At 46.6% G+C, this 22,164-nt stretch overlaps 1 protein-coding gene across 4 annotated transcripts; it reads left to right on the plus strand.

Annotated features, from left to right (window-relative positions):
• Window positions 1-1,842: 1,842 nt before the first annotated feature.
• NOLC1 (nucleolar and coiled-body phosphoprotein 1) lies at window positions 1,843-13,541 on the plus strand. 4 transcript variants are annotated; one of them, XM_054436760.2, is made up of 14 exons: window positions 1,862-2,220; window positions 6,671-6,726; window positions 6,841-6,980; window positions 7,083-7,204; window positions 7,710-7,875; window positions 8,859-8,974; window positions 9,099-9,234; window positions 9,562-9,690; window positions 9,899-10,009; window positions 10,118-10,765; window positions 10,930-11,004; window positions 11,229-11,335; window positions 11,506-11,598; window positions 11,784-13,541. In XM_054436760.2, the coding sequence occupies exons 1-14, from the start codon at window positions 2,101-2,103 to the stop codon at window positions 11,940-11,942; spliced, it is 2,178 nt and encodes a 725-aa protein (XP_054292735.1). In that variant the 5' UTR covers window positions 1,862-2,100; the 3' UTR covers window positions 11,943-13,541. The 4 variants fall into 4 exon arrangements, with proteins under 4 accessions (XP_054292736.1, XP_054292737.1, XP_054292735.1 ...); XM_054436759.2 differs by having other exon boundaries at window positions 1,872-2,220; window positions 6,838-6,980; XM_054436761.2 differs by lacking the exon at window positions 10,930-11,004 and having other exon boundaries at window positions 1,843-2,220; window positions 6,838-6,980.
• Window positions 13,542-22,164: the final 8,623 nt, after the last annotated feature.

Below are 22,164 nucleotides of genomic sequence, written 5' to 3' on the forward strand. Positions count from 1 at the left end.
ATAAACATCAACTAGAGAGAACTCCCAACTGCTGTTGTGCGTCTTTATATGGTGCTAATGCCAAATGTATTCACTTTTCCTATCTGAACATGGTCCAGGGACATGCCTCTCCCTGGTCAGGTGCAAAAATCCCACTGGATTTGAACCTTGGTACCTCAGATGTATTGTCTAAAATGAGTCATTTAGGACAGTGCTTCTCAACTTTAAAGGGAATTTGAATCATCTAGCCATCTTTTTAGAATGTAGATTCTGACAATGGGATGATGATACTGGTCCAGGAAGGGATTTCGATAACAAGGACCTAGAGAAGCTCACACTTGTTCCAAAGAAAGGTTTTCTAAACTGGGGCTGGTGTATACATTCATCATGTCAGTTATGTTCATTTTATGATAGCTTGAGCACACTGCATGGCACAGCAGGTGCTCAAATGTTTTAAATAATGCATGCATGTGGGTAGAACAGGAAGTGTGGGGACGAGGGAACTGTGGAGTTTTTTGTTTTTGTTTTTGACTTTTTCTTGTTTTGTTTTGGAGATGGAGTCTTGTTCTGTCTCCCAGGCTGGAGTGCAGTGGCACGATTTTGGCTTACTGCAACCTCTGCCTCCTGGGGTCAAGTGATTCTCCTGCCTCAGCTTCCTGAGTAGCTGGGATTACAGGCACCTGCCACCATGCCTGGTTAATTTTTTTTGTATTTTTAGTAGAGACAGGGTTTCACCATGTTGGCCAGGGCTGTTCTTGAACTCCTGACCTCAGGTGATCCACCCACCTCAGCCTCCCAAAGTGCTGAGATTACAGGCATGAACCACCGTGCCCAGCTTTGTTTTTGATTTTTGAGATAGGATCTCACTCTGTGGCCCAGGCTGGATTGCAGTGGCAGGATCATAGCTCATTGCAGCTTTGACTTCCCTGGCTCAGTTGATCCTCCTGCCCCAGCCTCCCAAGTAGCTGGGACCACAGGTGCACGCCACTGCACCTGGCTAATTTTTAAAAATTTTTGTAGAGATAGGGGGGTTTCACTGTGTTGTCCAGGCTGGCCTCTTAACTCCTGGGCTCAAGGGATCCTCCCCTAGGCCTTCCAAAAGTGTTGAGATAACAGTTGTGAGCCACTGTGCCTGGCCAATTTTATATAGGAGAGGGGGTGACTGGAGAAAGGCAAAGGAGAGGTGTGTTCCCATGAGGATCCTTATCCTTCCTGAGCGGCATTAGTGGGAGGTAGCCAAGGGGTAGTGGGTAGGATTGAAGGGATTGCTAACTGCTGATAAGATCTGAAATGTGGCAGAACTTGGAATTAACTTGGTAGGTCTGAGCATTGATAGTGGAGTTACTCATGACAAAGGCAGAGTGTGAACTCTGATCCCGGAGGAAGAAGGGTTATTTTCAACAGTCTGTTCAGCTTGAATAGATTGTTGCTGTGTGTGATTCAGGTTTGGTGCATGACACCTTTCCTCTTCATGGAGCTGACCTAAGGCGGAATATAAGGGAGATGGGAGGGGCGGCTTGGGAAATCAACACCTCCCACCCTCACGACGGATAACTTGAAGGATCTTCTGCAGCAGAGGCAGGAGTCTGGAGGCTGGGATGGTATCAGAAAGGGCCTCCCTGGGTATTGGAGGCAGTGAAGATGAAGGGCGAGAATCCATTGGCCGCGCCGGTACGCCATGGGGGCGGTTGGGAGATCTTGTAGAACAACTGTTCGAGCCTGCTTGTCCACTCATTACTCTGGAATCCGAGTCCCAGCAGGGGCGCGGGAAACCGCTGCTCTGAGAAAAGGTACCTCCCCCAGAAAGACAGCCCGGGAAGTTCCGAGTTTTCCCGCCACGCCGAGGGCGTGACCCCTGACGTCAGAGCTCCGCCTCCAGAAGCTGGCGTCCGGTGGGCTCCTCCGTTAACCAAGATGGCGATACGCGTGGGACCGGAAAGAGTTTATATAGATTTCCTGTGTACCCTACCTCTGAGGTGAAGGTGGGACTGCCCTGTGGAGCCCCACCCTTTCCGTTATGCGCCCGCGCGGCGCAATGACGTCACAGGCCCGCCCACTGCCCCTGTTGGGTTTCTGAGTCGTGCTGCGTCTGCAACGGTAGTGACGCGTATTGCCCGGAGGATGGCGGACGCCGGCATTCGCCGCGTGGTTCCCAGCGACCTGTATCCTCTCGTGCTCGGCTTCCTGCGCGATAACCAACTCTCAGAGGTGGCCAATAAGTTCGCCAAAGCGACAGGAGCTGTGAGTTCCGGGCTTGGGGCGGGGACCGGGCTGAGATGACCACAAGGCTTCAGGCCCTATCGTGCTTAGGTTTCCAGGTGGGGAAGTCTGGGGGTCCGCCAGTCCAGTGTCTGCAAGGCCTTTACGCCGACCCCTCGGCAGTGACCAGAGAAAGCTTGCGGCCTTGGTAGTTCACCTTCCTCCAGGTCTGACTAGATACCGCTGAGTCTTGTTGCTTTTTTCTTGTGAGCCGTGCAGCGACGGCAGCGTGGGAGCCTCGTGGCCCCAAGTCACATGGCTGGCAGAGTGCAGCGGGGAGCTAGAGTCTTGTTCCACTGAGGACGTTGGTTCCTCGGCATCTTCTGGGGAGCTTTTCGTTGGGTGAGGCAAACCGTGATTTGACGTTAGCTTCAGTCACATTTACTGGGATTCAAAAGCAAGTGAAATTGCTTTAGAATGAAGGCTGGGATTTTCGTTTGTAAAGAAGAAAATGAATGAAAGTAGAAGCAGAGTTTTGAGTTACACTGAGAATTAAGCGTCATCAACAGCTCTACCAAGTAGGCATAGTAGTGGGCTTGGAGCTTTGGCTAATTGAATCAAAGAAACCTAGGTTTGGGACCAGGCTCTGCCACTTTTTAGATACGTGACCCGGGCAGTTTATTTAACCTTTCTGAGTCTTTCTACAGAGATGTCATCAGCCACTTTATAGGATTTTTGTGAGTTTCAGTAAGATGATGTGTAAGAGTAGCAATCTCAGTGCTGGTACAGAGGAATCTTGTAAAAGTGAAAGCTGTACCATAGTTATGGCAATTTAGGATGCTCCAAACACATGTAAGAGTAAGAGAACCAGGAATGTGAAAGGTTTGTAATCTACATCAACGGACATTCCTGCATGGGAAGACACTTTGAGAGAGGAGGTGGGGGGGTCTTCTGCAGGGATGATAGCATGACTAGGAAGGATGGCTTGCACTTTTAGCAGAACCAGGCTGGAAAAGCAAAGAATCAGATCAGCCTCAGAACTTCCTTAAGCTCGGACAGGCTGCCATGTGATCTAACTGCTTTCTTAATGAAACTGTTTAGAGTTGACTGTTAAGGAGACTGCAGAGAGTGCTTTCACAGTGGACTGGATGGAATTGGACATTTCAGAATTAGGATTCTTTTTTTTTTTTTTTTTTTTGAGACGGAGTCTGTTGCCCAGGCTGGAGTGCAATGGTGCGATCTCTGCTCATTGTAACCTCTGCCTCCCAAGTTCAAGTGATTATCCTGTCTCAGCCTCCCGAGTAGCTGGGATTACAGGCGTGCACCACCACACCCGGCTAATTTTTGTATTTTTAGTAGAGATGGGGTTTCACCATGTTGGCCAGGCTGGTCTTGAACTCCTGACCTCAAGAAATCCACTTGCCTCAGCCTCTGAAAGTGCTGAGATTACAGGCACGAGCCACCGTGCCCGGCCTCAGAATTAGGATTCTGAAATGGTTTTATGTGAGGAAAGCTAATCTTTGTGAAGAGCTTACTAAGGGTCAGATGCTAAGCCCTTTACATGCATTTAATTTTTTTTTTTTTTTTTTTTGAGGTGGAGTCTGGCTCTGTCGCCCAGGCTGGAGTGCAGTGGCACGATCTCAGCTCACTGCAACCTCTGCCTCCCGGGCTGAAGTGATTCTCCTGCCTCAGCTTCCCAACTAGCTGGGACTACAGGTGTGCCCTACCATGCCCAGCTAATTTTTTTTTTTTTTTTTTTTTTGTATTTTTAGTAGAGATGGGGTTTCACCATGTTGGCCAGGCTGCTCTTGAACTTCTTACCTCAAGAAATCTACTGCCTCGGCCTCCCAAAGTGCTGGGATTACAGGTGTGAGCCACCGCACCCAGCCAACAGGCATTATGTCTTATCCTCTCAATAACTTAATGAGATGTGTAGTATTATCTCCATTTTATAGAAAAGAAAATAATCTCAAGGAGATTAGGTAATTTGTCCAAAGGTGAGTTCCCATCTGTACTGACTCTGATCATTTACTCTTTTTTGGACCACAGAGTCTCACTGTTGCCCAGGCGGGAGTTCAGTGGTGCAATCTCAGCTCACTGCAACCTTTGCCTCCCAGGTTCAAGTGATTCTTGTGCCTCAGCCTCATGCCTCAGCCTCCCAAATAGCTGGGATTACAGGCGCCCGCCTCCACGCCCAGCTAATGTTTGTATCTTTAGTAGAGATGGGGTTTCACCATACCAGCCAGGCTGGTCTCAAATTCCTGATCAGGTGATCCACCCACCTCAGCCTCCCAAAGTGTTGGGATTACAGGCCCGTGAGCCACTGCACCTGGCCTGATCCTGTACTCTTCTGTGTATTGTTTTGTGTTTGTTTTAGAGGGTCTCACTCTGTTGCCCAGGCTGGAGTACAGTGATGCAATCATAGCTCGCCATAGCATCGAACTCCTGGGCTCAGGCAATCCTCCTGCCTCAGTCACTGGAGTAGCTAGGACTACAGACATGTGCCACCACACCTGGCTAATTTTTTTTTTTTTTTTTTTTTTTTTTTGAGACAGAGTTTCACTCTTGTTGCCCAGGCTGGAGTGCAATGGCGCAATCTCGGCTCACCACAACCTCCACCTCCTGGGTTCAAGCGATTCTCCTGCCTTAGCCTCCTGAGTAGCTGGGATTATTACAGGCATGCGCCACCACACCCAGCCAATTTTGTATTTTTAGTAGAGACGGGGTTTCTCCATGTTGGTCAGGCTGGTCTCGAACTCCCGATCTCAGATGATCCACCCGCCTCAGCCTCACAAAGTGTTGGGATTACAGGCATTTAGCCACCACAGGCCGAGTGACCACAGTGCCATTGCAATCCAACCTGGGCGACCAAGAACGAAATTCCGTCTCAAAAAAAAAAAAGAGAGAGAGAGAGATGGAGGTCTCACTGTCTTGCCCAGGCTGGTCTTGAACTCCTGTCCTTAAGTGATCCTCCTACCTTGGCCTGCCAAAGTGTTAGTATACCTGCGCCTGGCCTGAATGCATTTTTTTGTTTGTTTGTTTTGAGACTTACTCTGTCGCCCAGGCAGGAGTACAATGGTGTGATACTGGCTCACTGCAACCTCAGCCTCCTGGGTTAAAGCGATTCTCCTGCCTCAGCCTCCTGAGTAGCTGGGATTACAGGTGTGCGCCACCATGCCCAGTTAATTTTTTGTGTTTTTGGTAGAGACGGGGTTTCACCATGTTGGCCAGGCTGGTCTCAAACTCCTGACCTCATGATCTGCCTACCTCGACCTCCCAAAGTGCTGGGATTACAGCAGACCTGAGCCACTGTGCCTGGCCCCTAAATGCAGTTCTTTACATTCAATACAGTACTTACTAATCTTGTTTCTTTCTTTCTTTTTTTTTTTTTTTTTGAGACAGAGTCTTGGTCTGTCGCCCAGGCTGGAGTACAGTGGCACGACGTCGACTCACTGCACCCTCCACCTCTGGGGTTCAAGCGATTCTCCTGCCTCAGCCTCCCGAGTACCTGGGTTTACAGGCGCCTGCCACCACACCTGGCTAAGAGACAGGGTTTCTCCATGCTGGCCAGGCTGGTCTTGAACTCCTGGCCTCAGGCGATCTGCCCGCCTTGGCCTCCCAGAGTGTTGGGATTATAGGCGTGAGCCACCGCATCTGGCCTGGAGGCTTATTTCTAATGATTTGGTATTATAATCCACATTACAGGAAAAACCTTCTTGTATTAGTGTTTGTACCCTCAAGTAATGGATAAGATTACACTCTTAGGTAGTACATTGCTAGAGTAAAGAGAGAGCCTTTTTTTTGGCAGGGGGGTAGAGATGGGGGTCTTGCTATGTTGTTTAGGCTGGTCTTGAACTCCTGGCATCCAGTGATCCTCCTGTCTCAGCCTCCCAAAGTGCTGAGATAACATGAGATAACAGGCATAAGCCACTGTGCCCAGTCAAAAGTGATTTTTTTTTTTTTGAAATGGAGTCTTGCTCTTGTTGCTCAGGCTGGAGTGCAGTGGCGCAATCTCCTAGGTTCAAGTGATTCTCCTGCTTCAGCCTCCCAAGTAGCTGGGATTACAGACGTGTGCCATTACACTGGGCTAATTTTTGTTTTAGTAGAGATGGGGTTTCACCATGTTGGCCAGGCTGGTCTTGAACTCTTGACCTCTTGATCTGCCTGCCTCAGCCTCCCAGAGTGCTGAGATTACAAGCATGAGCCACTGATTTTTTTTTTTTTTTTTTAGGACTTTGATCAATACAGATTGGCGGGCCAGGGGTTAGATGGTTAGATGGTGCCACAAACATAGGAGTAGCCCGTTTTTTATATCAGAAATTGGGAAATCCACAAATAGAATATTTTTCTCCTGATTTATGCACATAGCAAAAGTTTTATGAAGATGTAACATTTATACCAAATTTAGTAATTATGTATGTAACAGGCCACATTTAATGAAAGCATAACCAGGATAAAATAATTTCCTTACCCAGCTGTTTTTCTTCTACAGACACAGCAGGATGCCAATGCCTCTTCCCTCTTAGACATCTATAGCTTCTGGCTCAAGTAAGCCTTTCCTGTTCCATTTTGGCTATTTTCTCCCCCAAGATGGGCTGGGCTATGTTTCTTGGTTTGGGAAGATTCCAGTCCCCTAGAAATTGGTCCAATCTACCTCAGCAGGTCTGCCAAGGTCCCAGAGCGAAAGTTACAGTCAAATGGACCAGTGGCTAAGAAAGCTAAGAAGAAGGTCTCATCCAGTGACAGTGAGGACAGCAGTGAGGAGGAGGAGGAAGTTCAAGGGCCTCCAGCAAAGAAGGCTGGTAAGGCAGAGTAGCAGGTGGGCTTGGTGGTGCCAGGAAAATAATTTACAGCCTGCTTGTTTCACATGGCTGATTCTTACTGGGACCTGTGTGTTTGTTCAGCTGTACCTGCCAAGCGAGTCGGTCTGCCTCCTGGGAAGGCTGCAGCCAAAGCATCAGAGAGCAGCAGCAGTGAAGAGTCCAGTGATGATGAGGAGGAGGACCAAAAGAAACAGCCTGTCCAGGTTTGCAGCTTTGGGGAAAAAAAGGGGTTTAAGGATTGGAAAGGAAGAAACCTAAAATCTTGGCCTCTAGCTTGTAACCAATGGGGTGATGGCGGCAATACAATAGGTGATTATGAGGAAAAAAATCTGGGGATTTTCAGGGAGCTGATAAAAGTATGAGGTCTGGAAGGAATGTGTGAGGTTGAGGTCAGGCTCGGAATCTAGAGGAAATTAAACCCATTCTGCTTGAGGAGTTTGGGTTCTTCTGGGACACTATTCAGGGCTCCAAGAATAAGAGAGAGTGTTTTCTTGGGAGCTTTGGCAGGATATGGCAGGAACAGGGCCAGTGTATCAAGTGGCTGAACTTTGTTGTTTCTTAAGAGTTTTTTGCCCTTTCCATATCCTGTCCTTAGCTTTCTTTTGCTCTTACTGCTCCATTAGGCCCCTAAAAATAAAAGGGACCTAGGATGCCCTTTGGGTACCCGGAAGCTTTTGCTGATTTCTCTCCTTGTGTCTTTTCTAACAGAAGGGAGTTAAGCCCCAAGCCAAGGCAGCCAAAGCTCCTCCTAAGAAGGCCAAGAGCTCTGATTCTGATTCTGACTCAAGCTCCGAGGATGAGCCACCAAAGAACCAGAAGCCAAAGATAACACCTGTGGCAGTTAAAGCTCAGACTAAAGCCCCTCCCAAACCAGGTACTGTTTCTGTTCCCAAGAGGCTGCGCTGGGGACCAGATTGCTCTGGGGACTGGAGTTAAAATTGCTGATTTGGCATAGGGGTGAAATGGTACTGTTTGTTGAACTGGAGGTGTTGATTACTGGTCTTTTAATTTTAAAAGTTTTACTAATAAATAACAAGATTTCATAGGAGCTAGTAAATAAAGTTATTGCAGCAAGGAAAAATGTGTATTTTTTTAAATGGTATCCATTTGGTATTCTTTTGTGACATTTCATAGACATTTTATGTTTTCACACATCCCATTCCACTGTAACCACTTAAATATCTATTTGTTGTGCTTTTCACTGCTATTTTTACTCTTGTATGTTCATTCTATGAGACAAATGAGAATTTTTCTTTTTTTCTGTAACTTGTGATGAGGGTTAGGTTATTTCTCTGAATGGAGGTTGAAGTGAAAGATTTTAGAGGGCGTATTGAGATTATTTATGTCATCTTTTCTAAGAAGACAGTTTTATTCCTGCCATGGGATAGGAAAGGTATCCTTTGATGTGGTAAACCGTGGCTGGCATTCTCCTTGATGGCTGCTCTAAAGTTGAAAGAATTGGTGGACTCCTGGCCAGGCACAGTGGCTCACACCTGTAATCCCAGCACTTTGGGAGGCTGAGGTGGGCGGATTGCTTGAGGTCAGGAGTTCAAGACCAGCCTGGCCAACATGGCGAAACCTCGTGTCTACTAAAAATATAAAAATTAGCTGGGCATGGTGGTGGGCACCTGTAATCCCAGCTACTCCAGAGGCTGAGGCGGGCAAGTTGCCTGAACCACTGCACACTAGCCTGTGCGACAGAGCCAGAGCTAGACTCCGTCTCCAGAAGAAAAAAAAAAAGAAAAGAAAAAAAAGAAATTAGTGGACTCCTAAGTTCTCTGCTCATAGGAAGGAGGTTTTTCATGGTCCTGACTTGCCCTAATACTCCTTACTCTTTCTTTTTCTTGGGTATTCCAGCTCGAGCAGCACCTAAAGTAGCCAATGGTAAAGCAGCCAGTAGCAGCAGTAGCAGCAGCAGCAGCAGTAGCAGTGATGACTCAGAGGAGGAGAAAGCAGCAGCCACCCCCAAGAAGGTCTGGGCCATAACTTCTGTCAGGGAAGAGGTGACCAGGGTGGGATGTGTGTGTGTCTCCATTCCCTGGCAGGATTGGTTGGGTCAGCATTTTCCTGTGGTAATCAATTTTCTTTCTAATGCAGACTGTACCTAAAAAGCAAGCTATGGCCAAGGCCACAGTGAAAGCAGCTGCCACCCCTACCCAGAAGAGTTCCAGCAGTGAGGATTCCTCCAGTGAGGAGGAAGAGGAGCAAAAAAAACCCATGAAAAATAAACCAGGTGACTGGACATGGGGAGCGAAGCTGTATGACTGTGGTCAGGGCCCAGCTGCAGTAACCACATGGACCTCTCCATAGAGCTGCTTGAGCGTCCTCATGACATGACAGCTAGCTTCTCCCAGCACTAGTGATCCGGGAAAGCAAGGAGAAATCTCCAGTGCCTTGTGTAACCTAGACTCAGAAGTGACACCATGTTCTGTTAGAACTGAGTCATTGATTCTGGCCCATACTCAAGTGAAGGGGAATTAAGCTTCATTTCTAGAAGAAAGTAGTATCAAAAAAAGTTGTAGACATATCTTAAAACCATCACACTGTCCTTTTTAAACAGGTCCCTACAGTTCAGTCCCCCCACCTTCTGCTCCCCCACCAAAGAAGTCTCTGGGAACCCAGCCTCCCAAGAAGGCTGTGGAGAAGCAGCAGCCTGTGGAAAGCAGTGAAGACAGCAGTGATGAGTCTGGTGAGTCAGAGGGATGCAGCCTCCCCTCAGCGTGGGTCTGGAGGAGGGGATGAGGAATAAGGGAGAGAGAAAGCCTTCCATCCTTCCATTGCTTTTTGCTTAAAGCAAGACAGAGCTAAGGCTCTGTGCGTGTCTTTGCATTCTTTTTATTGCTGTCCTGGTTGGGTTGGGACTGTGGACCCAGCATAATGCTACAGGTTCTCCTCAGATTCAAGTTCTGAAGAAGAGAAGAAACCCCCAACTAAGGCAGTCATCTCTAAAGCAACCTCCAAACCACCTCCAGCAAAGAAAGCAGCAGAGAGCTCTTCAGACAGCTCAGGTAAGGCATATGGAGGCCCTCAGTTCAGTGACATGCTGTCAGGCAGCTGCTAAGGGCTCCCCTGAATCCGATTTGGGGAGCTGTTGATTCCATCCCTTCTGTGTCTAGACTCTGACAGCTCTGAGGATGATGAAGCTCCTTCTAAGCCAGCTGGTACCACCAAGAATTCTTCAAATAAGCCAGCTGTCACCACCAAGTCACCTGCAGTGAAGCCAGCTGCAGCCCCCAAGCAACCTGTGGGCGGTGGCCAGAAGCTTCCCACGAGAAAGGCTGACAGCAGCTCCAGTGAGGAAGAGAGCAGCTCCAGTGAGGAGGAGAAGACAAAGAAGATGGTGGCCACCACTAAGCCCAAGGCAACTGCCAAAGCAGCTCCACCTCTGCCTGCCAAGCAGGCTCCTCAGGGTAGTAGGGACAGCAGCTCTGATTCAGACAGCTCCAGCAGTGAGGAAGAGGAGGAGGAAGAGAAGACATCTAAGTCTGCAGTTAAGAAGAAGCCACAAAAGGTAGCAGGAGGTGCATCCCCTTCCAAGCCAGCCTCTGCAAAGAAAAGAAAGGCTGAGCGCAGCAGCAGTTCTTCCTCTGATGACTCCAGTGAGGAGGAGGAAGAGAAGCCCAAGGGCAAGGGCTCTCCAAGACCACAAGCCCCCAGGGCCAATGGCACCTCTGCACTGACTGCCCAGAATGGAAAAGCAGCTAAGAACAGTGAGGAGGAGGAAGAAGAAAAGAAAAAGGCGGCAGTGGTAGTTTCCAAGTCAGGTCTGTACCCAATGAACATGCCCTCTGGGTTTTGTCCCCCCAAATCAGGATGGGATATACTCTTTGAGAGTAGGGTAGTGAGAAGAGGCCCACCACTGGGCTTCCAGTTGTGGAAAGTGGGAGGAAGAACAGGAAACTGGTCTCCGTTTTTTTTTTTTTATTAGAGTCTCACTGTGTCACCCAGACCGGCGTGCAATGGCATGATCACGGCTTGTGCAGCCTTAACCTCATGGACTCAGGTGATCTTTCCACCCCAGCCTCCTGAGTAGCTGGGACTACAAGCATGCACCACCATGTCTGGCTCATTTTTTTAACTTTTTATAGAGACAGAATCTAACTATATTGCCCAGGCTGATCTGAATTTCCTGGGCTCAAGCGATCCTCCTACCTTGGCCTCCCAAAATGCTGGGGTTACAGTTGTGAGCCACTGCACTCAGCCTGAGTCTGGCTTTTTGTTTTGTAGGTTCATTAAAGAAGCGGAAGCAGAATGAGGCTGCCAAGGAGGCAGAGACTCCTCAGGCCAAGAAGATAAAGCTTCAGACCCCTAACACATTTCCAAAAAGGAAGAAAGTAAGTTGTCTCACTTTCCTTTCAGGAGCCAGCTCTTTAAAAGTAGAAAAATCTAGGATCATCTTGACAGCTCTGCCTGGTGTGACCTGGTACATGTGCCCATGTGTATCACTCAGGAGAACTGTTACATGACCACTCTGTCTTTAATTTCCTACTTCATTCTTCTGTAGGGAGAAAAAAGGGCATCATCCCCATTCCGAAGGGTCAGGGAGGAGGAAATTGAGGTGGATTCACGAGTTGCAGACAACTCCTTTGATGCCAAGGTGAGAGAGAGATTTGTGCCATTCTTGGGAGGGAGGGTGGGTAGTGTCAGAGAGGACAGCTCTTGGTTCAGGTTGGTGGGAATGTTCTCTGGGTTCAGGTTTCCTTGAGCAGGGAGTAGAAAGAATAAAGTGACAGGGCCCCGGCATGGTCCTCCTCTGTGTTAATCCCCCTCTCTACTTACCAGCGAGGTGCAGCTGGAGACTGGGGAGAGCGAGCCAATCAGGTTTTGAAGTTCACCAAAGGCAAGTCGTTCCGGCATGAGAAAACCAAGAAGAAGCGGGGCAGCTACCGGGGAGGCTCAATCTCTGTCCAGGTCAATTCTATTAAGTTTGACAGCGAGTGACCTGAGGTCATCTTTGGTGAAGCAAGGGTGATGATCGGAGACTACTTACTTTCTCCAGTGTACCTGGGAACCCTCAAGTCTCTAGGTGAGGGTCTTGATGAGGACAGAAGTTTAGAGTAGGTCCTAAGACTTTACAATGTAACATCCTCTCTGGTCCTTTTCTTTGTTCCTAGTTTTGTACAGACTTGTTTTTGAGTGTTGAGTAGCAGGGACAAAATAAGGGAATGTTATTTTTTAAGAAAATTCATTTTCATTGTTGTCTCCTTCCTTTTCTGTGAAAGTCCTCATACTGAGAAATTTGTATATTTTATATTAAATCACTTACTATTGATTTTTGTTGTGATTTTCAAAGGTGGATTACCACAGATAAAATTTTGGTTATTGCCCAAAACATAGTAAAGGGTCACATGTGTGACTTTTTATAATAGGAAGAAAATTCTGCCTTTGTGAGTGCACATGTCCACATTTCATCCCTCCTTCCCTCAAAACCCTAGAGAGGGGCATTCAAGAATTGTTGCTGTATATGCAATGTCTGTTAAGCATGCACCATGTATTTCATTCTCATTTATTGGGTCTGGGACTGAAGTTTTTAGCCAGCATGGACCTAACCTACCTTTTGGGATAAAATTCACTGTTTTGTTACAGGCAAAATTCTAGTGTGGCGTGAATGCCATGGGTCATTCTGAATATATTTTTTTCTGTAATTTTATCATTACATGATGTTTGCAATACATGCCTTGTTTTTTAATTTGAAAGCAAACTTTTCTACTGTTGGAAGACATTTTTTGACAACTTGACCCTTCCTAGTATTGAGTACTAAGTTGAGGACTGCATCTTCTTGTTTTTTACAGTATAGAGAACAAAATGACATTAATTTGAAAAATACATATCACTTGGTATCGCTGTCTTGGTTGCAGTGGTGATACAGAATTGGTTTCATTAATTCCTACATGGTTCAGAATCGCTGATCAAGAAAGTGGGAAAAAAAACAAATGTTAAAACCTCAATCCTCAGTAGGAAGGTAGATTACATTAGGTGAAATTATAGGTAATCTATGTATGTGCTAATGGGGTTGGAAAGAACCTTACAGAGCATATTACCTGATAAACTTGAGTGGGTTTGGGAGAACCAACTAATAGGATTATTGTGTCTCCTGGTTGGTACCTGGGAGCAATCGACATGCCCCCTTCAGAACCTTAACTGTTAGTAACAGTGGCTGTAACAACACAAACCAGTGACCAGAGATACAGCTTTTAGGCCAAGCTGGCCTGACGGTATGGCTGCAGGAAGTGACTGAGCAGTAGCGGTACTCAGCCAGACCAAGACGGAGAGGGAAGAGTCCACAGCTTTCTGGAGGCTAAGGCATTCCGGTGGTAGGAAAGTGTGCCCCAAGCCTTCATGGATGAGTTATAGGTCTTAAGATTAGTCTCCTCTTGTTTGGATTCCATACTTGCTAAATAACCTGATAATAACCTGGTTTTCCATGTAACTGCCTCTAGGAAGAAAATGTACTGTTCATGCTGACACAGATATTTCAGTCTGCATGGTAAAAGTTCTACATCTTACTACAAAATAATAAACTGGCTGGTTTATAATGTGTCTTGGGAGTTTTATTATTGTGAGTCTAAACCCCTTCCACCCCCTACTCAAACCAGAACAACTTTGGTGCCAGTTATAGGACTGGGGTCCAGACCTGTGGTTTCATTGCAGAGGCTTTTTGGCAGCAGCTTGCAGGGTTTTCTTGGCCACAGCTTGTCTCACGGTGCCTTTTCCGGGCTATATTCTAGCCTATGCATAGTCCAAATTGGGGGTTGGCAAAATGGCCTATGGGTCAAATCCAGCCCATGGTTTGTTTTTATATTACCTAGGAGCTAAGAATGGTTTTTACATTTGTAAAGGTCTTTTAAAAAGAGAGAGAATATGTGACAGAGATCATATCAATGGCTCACAAAGCCTAAGATATTTAGGATGCGGTCCTTTACAGAAGAAGTTTGCCAATCCCTGGTCTAAATCAGCGATTTCTAAGACATCAGCTGAAAATTAGAATCATCTGAGGAACTTAGAAACACGGATACTCGCAAATCAAAACCACAATGAGATACCATCTCAAACCAGTTAGAATGGCGATCATTAAAAAGGAAACAACAGGTGCTGGAGAGGATGTGGAGAAATAGGAACACTTTTATACTGTTGGTTGGACTGTAAACTAGTTCAACCATTGTGGAAGACAGTGTGGCGATTCCTCAAGGATCTATAACTAGAAATACCGTTTGACCTAGCAATCCCATTGCTGAGTATATACCCAAAGGATTATAAATCATGCTGCTATAAAGACACATGCACACGTATGTTTATTGCAGCACTATTCACAATAGCAAAGACTTGGAACCAACCCAAATGTCCATCAATGATAGACTGGATTAGGAAAATGTGGCACATATACCCTGTGGAATACTATGCAGCCATAAAAAAGGATGAGTTCATGTCCTTTGTAGGGACATGGATGAAGCTGGAAACCATCATTCTCAGCAAACTATCACAAGGACAGAAAACCAAACACTGCATGTTCTCACTCATAGGTGGGAACTGAACAATGAGAACACTTGGACACAGGGTGGGGAACATCACACATCGGGGCCTAACATAGGGTGGGGGGAGGGAAGGGATAGCATTAGGAGAAATACCTAATGTAAATGACAGTTAATGGGTGCAGCAAACCAACATGGCACATGTATACATATGTAACAAACCTGCACGTTGTGCACATGTACCCTAGAACGTAAAGTATAATGAAAAAGAAACACAGATACTCAGGGGCCCATCCTGAGATCTATTGAGTCAGACCCTGGTGCTCTCTGGTGAGGCCCGGGCACTAGGGTATTTTTAAAGCTCCCAGATGATTCTAATGAACAGGTGGAGTTGAAAACCGCCTATCTAAAGAGTATTTGAAAAGAAGTGAATTGGTATTTCCCACCTTCATGCTTCCATTTTCGAATATACTTGTTAAAAATAATAGTATAAAATGAAAATTTCAGGCCAGGTACAGTGGCTTACGCATGTAATCCCAGCACTTTGGGAGGCCAAGGCAGGCGGATCACCTGAGGTCAGTAGTTCGAGACCAGCCTGGTCAACATGGTGAAACCCCGTCTCTACTAAAAAATACAAAAATTAGCTGGGCGTGGTGGCACGTGCCTGTAATCCCAGCTACTCGGGAGGCTGAGGCAGGAGAATTGCTTGAACCCTGGAGGTGGAGGTTGCAGTGAGCTGAGATCGTGCCACTGCACTCCAGCCTGGTGACACAGCAAGATGCTGTCTCAAAAATTAAAAAAAAAAAAGAAAAATTTCATCTTAGCCCTGTTTCCTGGAATCTGCTTCTGTGTCTCCTTCCAGACAGTTTCCAGGTATGTGCTACTATATGCATCCTCCCCTCCTTTTTTTCCTGGCACAAATGGGGCAGTTCGTCACGTGCAATGTTTTGCAACTTTCAGAGCTCATTTCATAGCAGAACACAGCAGCTCATTTTTAATGGCTATATGGTACTCTTAAGTTATTTAAATTAGTATTTTAGGGGCAGAAGTTTAGGTTAAGTATTTTGCTATTACAAATAGTGTTACACTGGATAGTCTTATACATGAGACTGAGTATCTGCGTGTTTTTATGTAGGAAATATTCCTAAAAATGGCTGGTTCAAAGGATATTTGCATTTATTTAATAACATTTTGATCATTATTGCCCTCCAAAATCGTTCTACTAATCGTATAGTTCCAGCAACATTTTATCAAAGTGCCTCTTTGCTCTTTTGCCAACACTATTTACCAAATTGATCTTTGCTACTTGGATAAATGAAAATGCTCTCTCATTTTTGTTTGTTTTTGTTTTATAGTGATAAAACAACATTAAATTTACCACTAACCATTTTTAATTGTATGGTTTAGTAGTGTTAAGTATATTCACATTGTGTAACAGATACCTAGGACATTTTCATCTTGTAAAATTGAAACTATATTCATTAAACACTAATATCCCCTCCTCCCCAGCCCTTGGCAACCATCTTTCTACTTTGTTTTTATGATTTTGACTACTTTAGATATAACCTCATGAATGGAACAGTAATGATATTATCCTTTTGTAGCTGGCTTATTTTACTTAGCCAAGCCAATGTCCTCAAGGTTCATCCATGTTATAGCAGGTGACAGGATTCCCCCTTTTTAAGACTGCATGATATTCCATTGTATGTCTATACCACTTTCACCCAGACTGGAGTGCAGTGGCGTGATCTCAGCTTACTGCAACATCCGCCTCCCAGGTTCAAGCAATTCTCTGCCTCAGCCTCCTGAGTAGCTGGGATTACAGGCACCCACTACCAGGCCTGGCTAATTTTTGTATTTTTAGTAGAGACAACGTTTCACCATCTTGGCCAGGCTGGTCTTGAACTCCTGATCTCGTGATCTGCCTGCCTCGGCCTCCCAAAGTGCTGGGATTACAGGTGTGAGCTACCACGCCTGGCCTTGGCATTTTTATTTTATTTATTTTGAGACAGGGTCTTGCTCTGTCACCCAGGCTGGAGTGCTGTGGTGCAAACTTGGCTCACTACAACCTCCACCTCCCAGGCTCAAGCAATCCTCTTATCTTAGCCTTCCAAGTAGCTGGGACCACAGGTATGTGCCACCACACTTGGCTAATTTTTGTGTTTTTTGTAGAGACAGGGTTTTGTCATGTTGCCCAGGCTGGTCTCGAACTGAGCTCAAGCTGTCTGCCTGCCTTGGCCTCCCACAAGTGTTGGGATTACAGATGGGAGCCACCGCGCCCAGCCCATTTTCATTTTTAAGTTGAATATGACATACACCCATTAATTTATTCTCCTTAAAACAGATAAATAATTTGTGAGGTTGCTGTTTATTGTTTAAAGCTATGACTTTTCTTTTGCATTTTATAACCCTTCCCAGTCTTGTTTGCTCTTTTCCGACAGAACTCATTTCCTCTTAGGCCTTGCAAAGCTGAGCCTGCTACGTTTTGCAGCTAGTGTGTTAACACAAATGAGGCGGTTTAGCAAATTGCCTAACAGTATTCATTAGGAAGGTTAACTTGAGTCTACGTTTGTTTGTTTGTTTGTTTGTTTTTGAGACAGGGTCTTGCTCTGTTGCACAGGCTGCAGTGCAGTGGTGCGATTACGATCACCGCTCACTGCAGCCTCAGCCTCTGGGGCTCAAGCAGATACTCTGACCTCAGCCTCCCGAGTAGCTGAGATCCTCCCACCTCAGCCTCCTGAGTAGCTGGGACTACAGTAGTCACTAGGCTTGGCTAGTTGTTTTTTTTGTTTGTTTTGTTTTTGTTTTTGTTTTTAATTTTGTTTTGTAGAGACAGGGTCTCCCTGTGTTGCCCAGGCTAGTCTCAAACAATCCTCCCACCTCAGCCTCCCAAAGTGCTGGGATTACAGGCGTGAGCCACTGTGCCCAGCCCAGAGTGTACCTTCTGATGTAAAATGAGAATACTGGCCGGGCCTGTAATCCCAGCACTCTGGGAGTCCAAGGCGGGTGGATCACGAGGTCAGGAGATTGAGACCATCCTGGCTACCTGCAGTGAGCTGAGATCGCGCCACTGCACTCCAGGCTGGGTGACAGAGCAAGGCTCTGTCTCAAAAAAAGAGAGAATACTATCGCAACTCATTTGTAGATTCTTGACTCTCTCAGAGGCTTGTTGTAAGGACTGAGAATTTAAAGCACTTAGTACAGTGCCTGGCATATTATAAGCACTCCATAACTGCCTCTTGCTCAACAAAAAAAGCTTTGGAAATGATGTTCTTTGGTTTCCTTGTGATGTGCAACATGCCATTTTGGCAAAGGCATCAAGCATATATTAATGATTATTTCCCTGCAATGGTTTTTTGTTGTTTCACATTTATCATCTTCATTCCTGATACAAAAATGGATATGTGGAATTGGTCCTATTAGAAACTTCTTAGTTTTGTGAAGGATCTGGAATTCTCACCCCTTGCTGACAGGCTCTGGCACTGAAATCCACAAATTCAGTCAACCAGACACATGGCTCATGCCCCTCTGCATCATGCTTCATGGACACAGGCAGGAGACTTCCTAATGCCCTGTTGGGGGCTTGCCTTCGCCCGGTGTAGCCTCACTGCAACCCTGTTAGGTGGGTATCGAGTAGATCATTCCATTTGGGGCCAGGTAAGTCTTTGCTTTTGAGGACTGCCCTGTGTGTTGTAGGATGTGTGGCAGCGTCCCTGGCCTCTAACACCGCATGCCAGTGGTTTCCCCTAGTTGTGACAACCAAAAACGGCTCCAGGCATTGCCAAATATTTCCTGGGAAGGAAAATTGCCCCTAGTTGAAAACCACTACAGAAACAGCCCTGAGTATCAAATGATTTACTTAGGGTTGATGAAACTGCAACTTAGTGGCACATTGAGACAAGAACACAGGTCTCTGTATGTCCAAACATGGAGCTACCTGTATTCAATAGTCTTTGTGAACCTGCTATGTACTCGTCATAGAACTCCCAGAGACCTCAGTGTCTAATGGGGGAAGTCAGACATGGGAATGGTTTCTGTGCACTGAGCTGAGTTCTGTCCCAAAGTGAAGGTCAGAGTAGCACCCCTAAGAGTACAAGCAAGAAAATACTTGGCTTGGCCCGGCGCGGTGGCTCACGCCTGTAATCCCAGCACTTTGGGAGGCCGAGGCAGGCAGATCACGAGGTCAGGAGTTCGAGACCAGCCTGGTCAACATAGTGAAACCTCGTCTCTACTAAAAATACAAAAAATTAGCCAGGTATGGTGGCGGGCGCCTGTAATCCCAGCTACTCGGGAGACTGAGACAGGAGAATCGCTTGAAACCGGAAGGCGGAGGTTGCAGTGAGCCAAGATCGTGCCACTGCACTCCAGCCTGGGCAACAAAGTGAAACTCTGTCTCCAAAAAAAAAAAAAAAAAAAAAAAAAGGAAGAAGAAGAAGAAAAGACTTGGCTGATGTTGGCCTAGGATTCTGAAGACAGCGTCAGTTTGCCAGGAGCGAGAAAGGTGCATACCGTGTAAGGAAGAGTGCCTTTTCCAGTGGGAGAAGAGGGCTGTTAGAATGGGTCAAGCAGAGGTGTGTGGGAGGTGGGGGCAAGATACTGCGAAATTTCACTGAGGGTTCAATGTCAATGGCCTTTTGTACCTAAGTTAGGAATTAGTACTTTATTTTGTCCACCTGAATATGTTAGGCGATTTGATAGTCTAATACAACACTCCTGGCACTAATCCGGTTACGGTGAAAGCAGTATTTCTGCCGGACCATGAAGTTCTCATATCCCTCCTGCAGAGGCTGCCTGCAGTTACTGATGGGGCCAGTAGGTGGCGATCTTTCCCCCTGTTTAGGGAGCTGGGCTAGACTTAAATAGAAGCTTAACTCCTTACTCCAGTGCTATTCAAAAAACTTGGAAGAGCCGGGCGCAGTGGCTCACGCCTGTAATCCCAGCCCTTTGGGAGGCCAAGGCGGGCGGATCACGAGGTCAGCAGATCGAGACCATCCTGGTTAACACAGTGAAACCCCGTCTCTACTAAACATACAAAAAATTAGCCGGGCGCCGTGGCGGGCGCCTATATAGTCCCAGCTACTCGGGAGGCTGAGCCAGGAGAATGGGGTGAGCCCGCGAGGCGGAGCTTGCAGTGAGCCGAGATAGCGCCACTGCACTCCAGCCTGGGCGACAGAGCGAGACTCCGTCTCAAAAAAAAAAAAAAAAACCTTGAAGAGCCTACTGTGAGCCTTTGGATACACAGATGAATAAGACACGGGCCCTCATCTGAGGCTGTTTAGTTTTGGAAATTAGAGAAGGGGTTTTTTGTTTGTTTGTTTTGAGACGGAGTCTTGCTCTGTCGCCCAGGGTGGAGTGCAGTGGTGCCATCTCGGCTCACTGCAAGCTCCGCCTCCTGGGTTCATGCCATTCTCCTGCCTCAGCCTCCCGAGTAGCTGGGACTACAGGCGCCCGCTACGGCGCCCGGCTAATTTTTTTGTTTTTTTTTAGTAGAGATGGGGTTTCACTGTGGTCTCCATCTCCTGACCTTATGATCTGCGCGCCTCGGTCTCCCAAAGTGCTGGGATTACAGGCGTGAGCCACCCACCTGGCCGAGAAGGGAGGTTTTCTGGTTTCTGGTCTGTACTGGTTATCTATGAGAGGTTACCTGATACCTGAAAGCCAGTGGCAGGCAACATGGCTTGTAGAAGATTCATGTTCCCCGTGGAACCCCAACCCTACCCCCAGGTCCTGGCAGGGCCTTGGGGCTCCTGCAAGGGTGACCGGCTGCAGATCCCACTGCTGATGGAAATTGTGGGCCTGTGTTCTTCCTAGGTCTGCGAGCTCAGAGGCTTTGATGCCTTCTCCTCTCTCCTCTCTCTTCCCTCCTCTCCCAGCATAATCTCAAGGAGCTCAGGATTGAGGAGAACAAATGCCAGGCTTCCGCCTTGGAAGTGGATACTTCCAAGTGGCAGAGGGAGTACAGAGTATTTCAAGAAATTAGCCTGCCAAACAGAAATTTATCCATTCAGCAAAAATTCATCCATTCAAAAAATACGAGTGGCTGCCATGTGCCGGGTACATGACATGTGATCCTGTGTGGTAGCTGTTGCAGATACAATCCTGAACGAACAAAAAACACAGTTCCAGCAATCAAAGTTTACTCAGACTAGTGAGGGACAAAAATATTAATCCTCACAAATAAATGTGTAAATACAAACTTCAGTGTGTGAAGGCAGGATGTACAGAGCTATGAGAGCATGTAATAGGGGCAGCTGACCCATGTGGTGGTGGGACTTCCTTATGGATAGCATGACCATGTAACTCTTTTTTTTTTTTGAGACGGAGTCTCGCTCTGTCGCCCAGTCTGGAGTGCAGTGGCATGATCTCGGCTCACTGCAAGCTCTACCTCCCAGGTTCACTTTATTCTCCTGCCTCAGCCTCCCAAGTAGCTGGGAGTACAGGTGCCTGCCACGCTAATTTTTTGTATTTTTCGTAGAGACGAGATTTCACCGTGTTAGTCAGGATGGTCTCAATCTCCTGACCTCGTGATCTGCCTGCCTCGGCCTCCCAAAGTGCTGGGATTACAGGCATGAGCCACGGTGCCCGGCATGACCATGTAACTTATTGTCTGAACTGGGATGCTTTTGAGAGGAAGAGGGAGGGAAATTAGTCTGAGATGAATAGGTGTAAAGTGAGGCTATGCTAGTCATGCCAGGACATATGGTCACTCTAGTAATAGAAATCTAAGAATAAGAAGTGATGTTTCAGCCGAAACCTGAAGGTAAGAGTTTATTAGGTGAAGCTAGAGGGTTGGGGGTGCTAGATGTGTGAGTTTTCCAGTTAGAGGGAATAGCACATGCAAAGGCCTTTTGGTGCCTTGGGAGGATGATGGAGACCCCACACTGAAAGAAGGTCTATGCAGCTGGAATGCAGAGTGAGGAGAGAGAGCAGTGTGACACGAAGCTAGAGAGATAGGCAGGGGCAGAGCAGGCAGAGGCTTTGTAAGGCATGTTTAAAATGTTGGTCTTTAATGAACAGACACTTCTCAAAAGAAGACATTTATGCAGCCAAAAAACACATGAAAAAATGCTCACCATCACTGGCCATCACAGAAATGCAAATCAAAACTACAATGAGATACCATCTCACACCAGTTAGAATGGCAATCATTAAAAAGTCAGGAAACAACAGGTGCTGGAGAGGATGTGGAGAAATAGGAACACTTTTACACTGTTGGTGGGACTGTAAACTAGTTCAACCCTTGTGGAAGTCAGTGTGGCGATTCCTCAGGGATCTAGAACTAGAAATTCCATTCGACCCAGCCATCCCATTACTGGGTATATACCCAAAGGACTATAAATCATGCTGCTATAAAGACACATGCACACGTATGTTTATTGCGGCATTATTCACAATAGCAAAGACTTGGAACCAACCCAAATGTCCAACAATGATAGACTGGATTAAGAAAATGTGGCACATATACACCATGGAATACTATGCAGCCATCAAAAATGATGAGTTCATGTCCTTTGTAGGGACATGGATGAAATTGGAAATCATCATTCTCAGTAAACTATCACAAGAACAAAAAACCAAACACCGCATGTTCTCACTCATAGGTGGGAATTGAACAATGAGAACACATGGACACAGGAAGGGGAACATCACACTTCGGGGACTGTTGTGGGGTGGGGGGAGGGGGGAGGGATAGC

The sequence above is a fragment of the Pongo pygmaeus genome, chromosome 8, assembly GCF_028885625.2.
Source record: "Pongo pygmaeus isolate AG05252 chromosome 8, NHGRI_mPonPyg2-v2.0_pri, whole genome shotgun sequence".
Lineage (NCBI taxonomy): Eukaryota > Metazoa > Chordata > Mammalia > Primates > Hominidae > Pongo > Pongo pygmaeus.

What these genes read in the sequence shown, in the direction of transcription:
- NOLC1 (XM_054436759.2), top strand. Translation starts at nt 2,101, where the DNA reads ATGGCGGACGCCGGCATTCGCCGCGTGGTTCCCAGCGACCTGTATCCT. An exon ending in ACCCATGAAAAATAAACCAG is followed by an intron (nt 9,235 to 9,561) that starts GTGACTGGACAT and finishes CTTTTTAAACAG; the next exon opens with GTCCCTACAGTTCAGTCCCC. An exon ending in CATTTCCAAAAAGGAAGAAA is followed by an intron (nt 11,336 to 11,505) that starts GTAAGTTGTCTC and finishes ATTCTTCTGTAG; the next exon opens with GGAGAAAAAAGGGCATCATC.